This window comes from Sturnus vulgaris, chromosome 6 (assembly GCF_052056855.1).
Source record: "Sturnus vulgaris isolate bStuVul1 chromosome 6, bStuVul1.hap1, whole genome shotgun sequence".
In the NCBI taxonomy this organism is placed as follows: domain Eukaryota; kingdom Metazoa; phylum Chordata; class Aves; order Passeriformes; family Sturnidae; genus Sturnus; species Sturnus vulgaris.
Window position 1 is genome coordinate 31,227,003 of NC_142248.1, and position 12,842 is coordinate 31,239,844.

Below are 12,842 nucleotides of genomic sequence, written 5' to 3' on the forward strand. Positions count from 1 at the left end.
CCGTGCCTCCCACCTGGCCTGTAGCCACATAATCCTTTAGGGGATGGATGGCAAGGCAGAGAATGTCATCGTCGTGGCCCAGATAGAAGCGCTGCGTGTTCTGCTGCCGGTTGTACACGACGCCCACGGCCGCCACGTGGTAAACAATCTCCCCCGTCTGCGTGTAAAACAGATTGCTTCGACAGTCGTAACCTCTGTAACTAATTAAACAAAAAAGGCCTGCTCACCAAACTCATCACCACATGTACTGAAACGGATGAAATTATGCTGCATTCATTTTGTGCATGTAAAACATTACTTACCAATTACTGTTTGGGTGGTTTAAAATTATGAATATACTTTCCCGTTCTTAAAGAAACGCCAATTTCTTAATCTAATTCACTGTTCAGACATCAGTAGCACAAGCACTAGTGTAAAAGTGGCACTTAATTGTTACTTTCCACAGCTAGTTTAGAAGAGAAAGTAATAGCTAGTAATTTTTTCAGACCACATGGAGAAGTTGGGCATGCAACATGTAGTTAAGTGAAGGAGAAAATGTCCAAAGTATTAGTTATGGTTATTTCCTACTGCTCAAAAATCAGGCAGCAAAACATCATAGCTTCTGGAAACTTGACAACAGAAAACAAATGCACAATTTTTTTCTAGAAGAGTTTCTTTTTTTGAAGGAAAACCTGTCTGTTTTCTTAGTGATACAAGAACTGGCATGAGTAGCCTAATTCCCAAGTGAGGTGTGTATGCACTATCTCAGTACACCAATTTCTTCTGAGGACTGACTAAGATCATGGAGTTATGTACATCTTTCCTTACGTACACAGTGCAACCATATGCACTGGGGAAGCAATGAATCTGTAAGGCAGCTGACCAACTTTAGTTTAATGCATATTCCAAAAACCATGGATCCATGTTTGTAAACACTAGATCTATGCATTACTGGAAAACAACAGAGCACATACTTGAAGCAGATTTGATACAATGTATTTCTTTTGGCTCACCTACATTACACACAATGGTATTTATGTCATTGGCTGTGATTAGAGAAAAATTACTAAGATCACCACACAAAGTTTTTAAACAGACCAGCAGATAATCCAGGGCCACTGTTCCCCAGAAGAAGAATATTGAATTTCACGAACTTGCATCTCAAACTTTTGGAAGATCATGAAACTCCTCCCTGCCCAGTTCTCTAACCTGTCCAGGTCTCTCCAGATGGCAGCACAGCCATTGGGTCTGCCAGCCTCTCCCCCCAGCTTTGTACTGTCTGACACGCTGTGAAGTCCAAAGCTGGGTCTAATTAGATCACAAAAATAGAGTCGTGAACTTCTTAAACCAGAAAAAATTGTGACAGCACAGAAACAAAGCCTTTAAATAACGCTCCCTTCAACTCACTGTTTAGATTGGTATTCACATGCAGATTCTTAACTCCAGATTTGATCCTAGTCCAGCAACTTTTCAGTGTCTCCTGAGTTATTGTCCCTTCAAGGTATCTAGCAGAATCTCTCTTCACATTTGATCTGAGGCTCAGCTATGTCTGCTCCCTGCTCTTCTCGAAGTGACCAACAATTTAGACTCACAACACAAGTGCAGGCTCTCCAGTGCTGCTTTGCTCTCCCTCCACTTTCATCCTTCACTAACAACCTTCCCCTGGTGTGCAGATGTTTTGGAGATGATTTCTGCCTAACCCAAAGTGCTGTCTGCTTGCAGCCTTCTTAGATGTAAGGAACAGAATATACAATGACCTACAGTAACTATGAAGAAAGAAAACAAAAATAACCTATCACCGTATGTAACATCACCATTTTAAGTACATGACAACACTCATTTGGGAGCAGGGATTTTAAAGGCAGTCACAGCACCAAAGAAGATGCCTGAACTTATTGTTGCTCAGACATCATTTTCCTGTGCTTCGCTCTGCACTGTGCTCTGCTAAACACACTCTTTGCAAGCACAGAGTAATTTAAAAAAAAAAAAAGGCCAAATATTGACCCTAAAGGAGAATATTACAAAAAACCCCAGAACAAACAAACAAAAAAACCAAACCAAAACCCAACATCTATGAAAATATGCATGCTGAAAGAAACTGAGCAATTTCTTGCAAGCTTAGCAGTCACCTATAAAAGTGAAAGGTATGAAGACAGCAAAAGGGTTTTAGGTCCTCCTACATACAACCCAGAAACTCAGAATTTTCCCAGCACATCATAACAATTGCCTAAGTTAAACCTAGTGAATCTGAGTAAATTAATGCTATGTATCTCAGCACTACTCAAAATATCCAAAATGTATCTAGGATGCAGTAAAATAGTTCTTATTACTCATAACTTCTTGTGATAAAAGTTAATTATTGTTAATTTCCTCTAGTTATTACAAAAATTAGTACAATCAGTTGTTTACAATTAAAATGCAACATATTTTGCCAATATATCAAGCAGTGCCAACAAAGACTCTTTGCCACCAAATTAAACACATTTGGCCTTTCCCATGTGCCAGTTTACTAACTGCTTGACAATATGGGTATTTTTCACCAGAGGGAAAGTAATGGGCCTAGGTTAAAGAGCAATGAAAAGAAGCATACTTCAATGTAGAAGATCATTCCCTAAGAATATTCTACACAGCTCCAAAATACTTATATCTCCATATTATTAAACCAATTTAGAACTGAGATTATTAGCTAATCTCTGAAAAAGCATTAAGAGAAATTAATTATTCACATGTGGAAAACAAACCAAAACAATTTACAAAGCATCTTGATTAGCAAATATAAATTAAATAATAATGAAAGCAAGTTCTGTATTATAGTTACTGGATAATATAAAACAAGGCACAATAAGAAATAAAACTGCACTCTGCCATAGTTAATTATCCAGGATTGATTCAGGTTAATATGACAGCAACTATTATGAAGAAGCTGTAGCTTCCTCAGTGCTACATATGGAAAGATAATTGCCATTACCAAAGTCATGAATAGCAGGCGCTGCATTCAATTTGAGATTAAGACATGTAAACATAGGTGTTCACACATTTGTCAGATACATTAACGCCTACATTTTAATCAACAGTGTTTTATTCAATACACTCAGTTGAGCCTGCAGGGCTGCTCAGCTGGCCAGCCATCAGCATTTCATTTTAGCTGAGCCAAATCACTCCTTATGCTCCACTGACTGGATCTCCAATGACTTTGATGGAAGTTTAGATATACACATAAAATCATCTCCTTTTGAGCACATCACTGAATTCTGTCACCTGAAGCTGAACCCTACCCACATTTGCAGGTTACACACCTATATCCCACTAACAGGCAACTTCACAAGTACTGTCCTCTCTGGGAAAAGTCAATGTCCATAGCTTGTCTAATCCTGTAAGAGTTTCAAAATTTGCATGTTAGTCTTCAAGGTGTATGTGGGAAGTTCCCACATGCAGCCCAACCCTCTCCCAAAAATCTCTTCAAGAACCAAATGTCAAACTAACATGACTGAGAACAGAGTCTTTAGTAGAGACTAAAGATAGAGACCTATTTTATAAAAAAATATTCTGCATATCAGTAGTTTTCTCAAGAGGACCCATTCATAGGCTATTCCCTTCAGATATTATTTGTAGGTACTTGTAGGAATCCATGCAAGGTGTTATAAGGCTCTCCTTACAGAGCATTCCCAAATCATCATGAAACTGTTAGCAGGTATCATCTTACACTAAGGTTAGTTCAGTGAATATCCTGAAACTAGATTGAGCTTAAATACTTTGCATATTGAAAAATCATTCTATGATTCTATAAATATTCAAAAATATATTAAAAAAAAATTCTTGTGAAATCAACAGCATAGCTCTGAGAGAATACATGGCAAGAGTATTGTATGTGCATCCTTATGTCCTGTCAGCAAAAAGAAAGCATTATAAGCATAAAGTCCAAGAAAAAGGTTCTGAATAGTTCATGTTTCTGAACCACCACCCTGCCAAAGACATGGCAGAATTAAAATACAGGAAAAATCAAAAAGAGGCCAGATTTGTACACCAATTTAAAAACGTGTTTATGATCATGACTGCACCTGATCTCTTAGAGAAAGAAGACACTTATAGAAGTTCTTTCCTCATTCATATTTGTCAGAAGATGGTTCACATACTCTGAATTTTATTCCCTTCCAAAACAGGAAGTAACCAGAGGTTTAAGAGATTTCTTACAGGTTAGCAGGAGATTTTTAGAAATTTGTCTTTCAAGGCAGTTGACAAATTCAAAACACAAGACTAACAAGCTCAAAAACAAAAGAAAAGAAAAAGAGCTTCCGACTCGCCTAATTAAAAAAAGCACCACTTCTTACATTTTCAAGGAACATCCAAGACATTTCCATTGCAGCTAAAGAAAGATGAAGAAAAGCAGACTTCCTGAATCAGAGAATATGCCTATTACTCACTTGGATGTGGGTCACTTTAAAGTTAACAGCCTGGACATTGAGAAAAATCTGTTGTTCAGCATGGATTCTTCATTAGTTTTCTTGATGCCCATTGGGTAACCAGACAGAACTCAACAGGATATTCTACTTCTGGTCATTCCTGGATATTCTGGTCAAGCTTCACTTCTGTTGTGAAGGAAATAACAATAATACCAAAGATCCAGGGCCCTTGCTTGTGCTACATCTTCTTTAGGATCATTTGGTTTTATTCTCAGACCAAATTTTAAAGACTACATACAGCAGCTACCCACCTTAAGGCATTTTTTATATAGATATAAAAATCTTCAGCTGAGAATTCTAGAGCACCAAAAGGAGAAATAAAAAACCCCAACTCTGTACCAAGCTTCCCAGTTGTCATTATTTCCAAAGCTACTACTCAGACTACATGTCTTCTGCAGACAAAATTGCTGATTTGAATATTGACAACTCTTAGCCAATTATTTTATTAAGCATTCCATGTGGAGCCCTACTAGAATTAATTAAGTGCCATTATAAAGACAGATAGTATGAGTACCTTCTCCCTGAAAAGATGCTGTATTTCTGCAAAGAGGTATCTTTTGAAAGGAAAATGACCTGCAACGTCTTACTTGAATAAAGGCTTTGGTTTTGTTTTATATCAAGAGAATTTATATTTCTGATCATTATTCTAGTGTAGTAATATCTAGTACCAGTTTGCTTTAATACACCACATCTTTTTTTCTGACAAAAATTCTTCACTTATGAAGAATTATGGGAAACTACTAATACTAATACTAATGATGAAATCGTAAGATTTCAAGGATGCATCCAAAACTCATTCTTCTACTCAAATTACCACCAAAAAGAGAATAAACTCATTGTTAACAAATTTTCAAGACCTATTAAGAATTACTTTTAATTCCTAAACTAAGAGAGGAACATGTAAGTTGCTTCAGATTAGGTACAAATAGTTTTTGGGTTTTTTTAAATTAACAAATCACTGCCAGAAACACCACTTTGTCCAGAACCTAATCATCTGCAATTAAAAAAGTTTCTGTTCTAGCTGTCAAAATCATGCATCAAAGAGAACTATTGCTTTCCAGATACTGAAAAATATGGGTGAGATTACTGAATACTTTATTTAGTCACCTGTATTCAAGCAATAAGTACCAGCTAAAGCTTGAGTGTAAATTCACATCAGAATTCATGTGTAGAATTAGTATTCTGGCGTCAAAGCTTTCTATTTATTTAGTGCAAATTTATTTCTACAGATATGAATAAAAACAGCAAATCATAAAGCAACAGACATAAAAGTCTTTAATTAGATTATTAAATCATAAACACCAGGCTACAAAATCAGTCTGCTTGCATATTTTAATGAATCTTAGTTTGCATACCCGTGAACAAAATGTAGTCTTATACTGTTCCCTGGAGCTCGCTCACGCCTCTTAGAAGCTGCACTTTTTCTTTTTTCTTTGCATTGCTCTTTAAGTTGAGGTAGATCTTCTTTGTAAACCTTTAAGAAAAAGCATACTTAAAAATTAAAAGGCTCACCAGAAAACTATGTTTCTGAGAATTCAGCTGCTGTTATCACTCATGAAAAAGTTATTCTGACTCCAATACCTGTAGCTGGTGACTGTTTAGTGCAACTTGGTTTAAATTGCATTCTAGGACTACATGTAGTATTTTTTCTCTCTGTTAATATTAATTAATATCTTACTTGTAAGTATTAATTACTATATTTTAATAACCTTGATCTTTTGAATGCATCAGGTAACAAAATTTCTAAAGGTTTTGGTCAGTTCCTGTGCAATCTCCCATGCTTTGAGATTTCAACAATCTTCATAAATGGCCAACTTAAACCTTCCAACTGCCATTAAAACTAAAATCTTTACCTGTCGACGATAGGTGATCTGTGTCTCTTGTTCAATTTCAGAGTCCAGCTCTGGAACATCAGACTGATCTGAATCTGATTCATCACTATTAGAATCAACCAGACTCTCTGTCACGAAAAAAACAGAAATAAAAAATTAAGCAACCTAAATCACAAGCCAGAAAGTTTCAACTACCTACTTAAAGTTTTTTATTTGATAATCTTAACTACAACATAAACTGCTAATAATTGAAAGGAACAATTCTGCAGCTACATAAGAAATAAGCCATAAATATGATCATTTTGGGGTTTGGAGTGAGTTAGTTTTTATTAGCTAAAATTATTTCATCAGCTTTAATGTTAGGAGGACAGGAAAAAAGAAGAAAATGAAATAATAAGTATAAATCAGAAACTAAGACTTGAACAAAATTAACAAAGGGTCCAAAGAGAAACTTATGTTAAAGCGAGCCACTGATGCAAGTAGAAATTCTTCAAGTAGGTTAGGAGGGAGGGAAAAAATCACAGATGGGAAGAAGGAGGCAAAATTTTTTGTGACTGCAGAGAAAAAGGGCAGTCATGTAAAGTTTGACATGTAGGAAGAGCCTATTATTGTTTCCTTCTGCATTTGTCACTGACAGGTTCAGCATTGCATCTGTATTTATTTACCTGTTTGCTGGATCCACACTGATACATATTCATCTGATCTGAGCAATTAAATGGTGAAACAGCCTGCTTTATTGTAACTCTATTCTCATTTCCCCAAAGGAGCCTCTAAATTCCTTTAGGAATTTCCAAGGGAGGCACTCATTTAACTGTTTTGATTTTAGGAAGCTCATGAGAATAATTGTTTAATTAGTCACTAGTGAAAACATGATCTTCATTTTTTCCCAAATATTAAACATCTATATTCTGCTTAAAAAGAAAAAATCAGTTATAATACTTAAATTATCATCTAAATGCTTCAAAATTTTAAACAAATTAGTATAAAACTGTATTTTTCCAGTGACACCTGAGCATCCAGTTGTCAATTTAGTAAAGGGTGATATATACAGAATTCAGAAATTTGTATCTACAATTTGAACTTTAAAAATTTTCCTTACAAAGGAAGCACAGCAGTGAAGGGTTTTTCATAGCCTTGCTAGCCTAAACACACAGGTGGGATAGTTTGACCACTGGCCAAATGCCAGTGCACAGATTTTTTTCATCTTCACCAAAGGTCAATTAATGCCAAACCAGGACTATAGGGTTCTGTCAAGTATTAGACAGCTCCATCAAAGTTTAAATAACACCAGCTGTTGCAATTGTGCAGACTGACAATTTTGACTATTTATTTCAATACTGGCACCAGAGAATTTTACCTCTCTTTTAGCTCCCTGCCTTCCAACCCTTTTACTGGTGTTTTTTAAAGTCAGTTCCTTACCTTGGGGTGCTATATGAAGAGTGTCCTTCAGCTTGCGATCGGGGACAAACTTCCACTGAAAGACAGAATGATCAGCTCCCCCAATGGAAACCACCCACTGGTGGTCGTGGGACCATCTGACGTTTGTCACGTGAGCAGAATGGCCAAGATACTTCTTAAACTTTGCTCCTAGAACAAGAATAAAAATCTCTCTCGATATTTGTGAGATAACTGTTCCAGACGCACCTCAGAAAATCAAATTAAGGAACCCATAGAAAAAGTAGTGTTTAATAAAGATATTCTAATTATGACTGGTATTTTAATCAATAGCAACAACTTTTTGTAGTTTTCACAGATTTTAATGCCTGTATAAGATACATTTTAAGTTTATGTTCCAAAACATAATAATCAAGTTAAACACAAGAACAGAAGACATATGATAGTGCTGTAAGAGGTCTACCAGAGATTTTTAAAATTTCACTGTATTAATTTTACTTTACTTTTTACAAACTAAGATTTTGACAATTATTACTTCTACTTTGAAAAAATACAGATATTTAAATCATGTATATTTAGGTGTGTTAAAACACCCCATATCCATGCTTGTAGCACAGGTTCCCAATGTACAATCTCAGTGCTGAGCACTTCCAGCAATTCATCTCCCCCCACGTTTAGCAGTAGAACTGTTAGTAGTAGTCCAGCTACATTCAGCTAACATTTTCATGGCTACATAACTACAACACAATCATTGGATGAGATACAAAAATGATGTTCCTAACAGCACTCCATTAGAAGTAATCTTTATATACCAGAAAAGCTTCTTATTTTTCAGAGCTGTTTGAAGAACATCATTCTACAAACCTTTCATGTTTAATGCTGGCTACAACTGCATGGATAGGTCTTAGCATATTTCTTCAAGCTTTATATACTTAAAGAAATGTTTAGGATGTTGTTTTTAAAGACTTATATTCCCCCATTTTTTAAGCTCTCTTGAAAAAAGTGGTATTAAAAACCATTTCATTTTCCAGTTTTCTAATACATTTTTCTTGAATAGTCACAATTTTAAAACATGCATATAATTGAATTTAAAAGGCACTACCTTTTCTTAGACATGGGTATCGAAAGAGCTTTACTATTCCATAATCATCAGCTGTAACCATAACTTGGCCGATAAAATTTGCATCCACAGAATTTATATCATTTATATCTGAATATTTGGGCCAGATTCCATTAACTTCAAGGCCAGAAACACAAGTCCATGATGCCCACTGAATGCCTTTCAATTCCTCCTTGTTTGTTACTTCTTTTCCACCTAAGCAAAAAATAAAGAGCCGTTTTTCAATATTCACTTATGCAATTTTAAAGAATGTAACATTTTAAAAATTCTCTAAAAATCGAATCCAAGTGCAACAGAATTAAAAACTGACTTCTGAAACTGTCCTGATCTAGTATTCCCTATTATGACCAACAGTATCAGTGAGAAGACTTCTCAAGACTATTTAACAGAGGATTATAGGTTTGATACTTTGTAGTATTTATTATTTCTTGGTATCTGCATGAGGCTGTGTTATTTTTTATATGTTTATCAAAAATACATGTAGTCATTCAAAGATAAAGTTCATTAAAAAATTCTGTTGCTGAATGATTGTAGAAACTTGGACTACTTAAAGCAAGAACTGAAGAATTCATATATAGCCACTGCAAATTACTAAAGCCACCAATTTTGTGCTTAGATCTTTTTAACATTATTTCACACCAGCTCTGTCTGCAATGAGATTGATCCAATCCCACAAAGTAAGAGCTGAGGAACTGAGTCAGACCAGAGGCCCATTAAATCAGTGCTGTGCCTTCTGGAAAGGCCAGAAGCCAAGGGCTGCAGCAATGCAAGGACAGTGCAGGCAAAGGTGAAAGCTGTGAGTCAGACTGAACACACACCTGCAGAAGGTGAGCAGGACAACAATTCCCTTCTCAGCCGTTCCATCACTAATCCATGTAAACAATGATTGACAACACTGCTTACACCCATAACTAAGTCCTGCAGGTCTTGTGCCAGGCAACTGTAAGTTCCTTAATTCAATTTCAATTTCAAGTGTTACACAATTTGATCATTATTTTGAAATATTTGGGAGATTCCCCTAACTCCACTGACTTTGATAAACCTTTTTTCATAAACAAGGTTACACAATCCCACATTCTAACATATGAAGAAACTCCAGGTTGAAAGCTGTCTATATAACTTAAAATTGTTTCTCCTGTGTCTATTTGTTACTGTCTAATTAAATTCTCACTATCATTTCTTACATATCTTCTGTTGCATTCAGTGCACAGAATCAAAGTTGTGCATAGAATGAATTAGATGCTTCATCAGAGAGTCATAAAAAGCTCCAAGGATCTGTGAATAAGGTACAGTGCAAAGCATAAATCTTGCATTAAGAATAAAGGGACAATATAAAAAGTGGTGATAATACACAATTACTACAAATATAAATACTACAAAGATGAGTGGGAAGAATACAGAATATTATATAAAGAGTGTATGCAATAGACAGAAGTCAAGCCTTGTGATAAATACTTCCATTGGTGTATTCTAACACAGACTACTAAAATTTCAAGCTTTTAGATAGTAATATGTGCATATGTCCTCTACAGAGGGAACTACCCAGATAGAAATTATTTCAAGACTATGGGACACTTCAGTCAAGTTTTCAGGAAAATTGTCTTGAAAACACTTGCAATAATGGGGTTGTCACAAAATAAGTTCCTCACTGTAAAAGCTCTTTTAAGTTGAATTCCTCAGTCTGCTGCATAGTTCTAGAAAACCAAATTCCTCTTCTGAATTGCAACATACTGATTATTCCACGCATTTTAAAAACCATTCAGTACAATCAAATGATAGTTCATTTAATATCCAAGCTCCATAAGAACAAACCTATTAAACTATTGTAAAATTAAATTTAAATGCTGCATTTTAATTCTTCTTTAAAAAGTGGGAAAAAAATTATTTTTGAGAAAAAAACAAATTATAAGGCAGCATCTTTAGTATAAAAAGATGCATTGGAAAGAAGAGTAAACATTTAAGGATAACTTAAGATAACTTTGCTGCTGTACTTATTCAAATTCAAATGCTCTTATGAACTTACAAAAAACTTACAAAATGCTTTAAACCAGGATTTATGTTTGGCTTTTTTTTACAAAACTGCTATTCTGTTATAGTAACAACATGAAGACAAGTCAGAATCTTACCTGGCATTCTGTAAAAAAGTCTCTTTCCATTGCCATCATTGGTCTGTAAGTATTTACTGTCTGAAGACCAGTCCATATGTGTGATGAAGCTTAAGGATCCAATACATTCCCCAACCTTCTTGTATCTCTGAACAACTCCATATATATCCACAGAGCTGTCATTGGAACCAACAGCTAGGAAATTCCCATCTGGAGAATATTTGAGTTCATGAATAGCTTCTTTCCTGTCTTTGATATGAACAACCTCAGTCATATCTCTGTAGTATGAAAGAAAGCATGTCATAAGTAGAGAAGAGCCTCACCACACTTAGTAGCTCCCATCTAAAAAGCACAAACAAGATTGTGAAATTAATATATTGAACTTAACTATCCCATGTGCAAACGTAACACTGCTGGTTTTAGAGTTGGTTAGTGCTTCATGGAGAAAAAAAAGATGGAAAGAGTGACACAAGAATGCACTTCACTGGGATGAGGGACAGTGAACAAAAGGAACTGTTCAAACTGGGCCCACAAGAAAATTTCATCAGGTAGATTATGAGATCTTTATTCACCCAAGGAAGGAAACTTCACTGACATGAGATGTGAATCTCATTTTCCCTTTAGAACTGTGGGATCACAGCAGCACAAGACAGGTTTTGTATGCATGATGTGCTGACAGCAGAATTCCAACACATGAAAACAATTCAGGAAGTAATGAAAAATTATTTCTTAGTAATACAAGGGTAATTCATAGATCTAAAACCTAAAATAAAACATTTCCTAGAACACTGCCACTCTCTGTAAATACACCAATATACTTTTCCAAATGGGTTGTTACAGAACAACATGAACACATGTAGCACACATTTAAAAAATCTGAGAACCCTCTGCAATTTAAAACAAAAATGTAAGTAACAACATGCATGGCCACAAGAGTATCCAAATATGAATAACACATCTCTTTTTAAGCTTTGTAACATACCTGACTCGAAGCACAGTGAAAGAGCCATCCTTCATTCCAAGGGCAAGGTGGATTCCGTCAGTACTAACCGCAGCACAGCGGATCGGCTCCTCCATGTTGCACCGGGCAATCAGAGCGTGGTCTATTAAACTCCAGATTCTAAAACAAAGTCATTATTTCAAATGTCAAGAGGGTGTGCAGCTTTGTCATAGATAACATGAAGCCCTCAATTTCTGCACGATGCTGAACATGGAAGTATCCCTATTTTAAAATTATTTTCCGCAACGAAAATTTAAGACAAAAGTGTGAATTTTGCATACAGAAAGAAATATTCTTATATTTTAAAGGGCCAGAATATCTCAAACGAGAAAATGTGGGGACAGAGTAATTTTGATTTTCTAAATATAAAAAATTATAGCATATGACAATACATACTTTTAGGCCACTCCTGCAAAAATTCCACTATTTTTCTAACCATTTCACCCAAAAACATAAAATAACAATTAAAGACTGATCAGTATAAACAACTTTTCCTAATAAAGAGTCATTATTGATAACTCCTTATAACTAATAATATTAAAATATGCAAATTTTTATAACAAGGTAGATTATATCTGTTATTTACAATCATATCTGGAATTTGAGAGAAATATTTCAATATTAATAACTGAATTATTGATTTGCTTAACTGTGTTACACTTAAGATATTTAAGAAAAATGCCAATACATTTAACTTACAAGAAAGAAAAGATGGTTTTAACCAAATATAGACGAACATGTAAGAGGGAGTAATCTGGTGGGCTTTCTCAGCATTTATATTGTGCTTACAATGCATAGAACAGGTTTGATGAAATTCATACGTTAAAAGTTAATTTGCAGCATTTGGAAAATAAATATGGTAAGAGTAAAATGTGAAAGTTTTTATCACAGTTTTTTTCATCTCAAGCTGTGCATGCTTAACATAACTCCTGAAAAGGAAATACTTAAAGG

General features: G+C 35.1%; 1 protein-coding gene across 3 annotated transcripts in view; it reads right to left on the minus strand.

The window, feature by feature from the left end:
- The window catches only part of EML5 (EMAP like 5), a 101,476-nt gene that overhangs the window by 52,897 nt on the left and 35,737 nt on the right, over window positions 1-12,842 (minus strand). For all 3 annotated transcript variants that reach the window (XM_088167452.1, XM_088167451.1, XM_088167450.1), the window contains exons 8-14: window positions 11,874-12,011; window positions 10,913-11,169; window positions 8,769-8,981; window positions 7,691-7,858; window positions 6,293-6,399; window positions 5,795-5,913; window positions 14-200 (exon numbers count right to left, since the gene is read on the minus strand). In XM_088167452.1, the coding sequence (XP_088023578.1) occupies window positions 14-200; window positions 5,795-5,913; window positions 6,293-6,399; window positions 7,691-7,858; window positions 8,769-8,981; window positions 10,913-11,169; window positions 11,874-12,011 (1,189 nt within the window). The remainder of the gene's footprint in view (window positions 1-13; window positions 201-5,794; window positions 5,914-6,292; window positions 6,400-7,690; window positions 7,859-8,768; window positions 8,982-10,912; window positions 11,170-11,873; window positions 12,012-12,842) is intronic.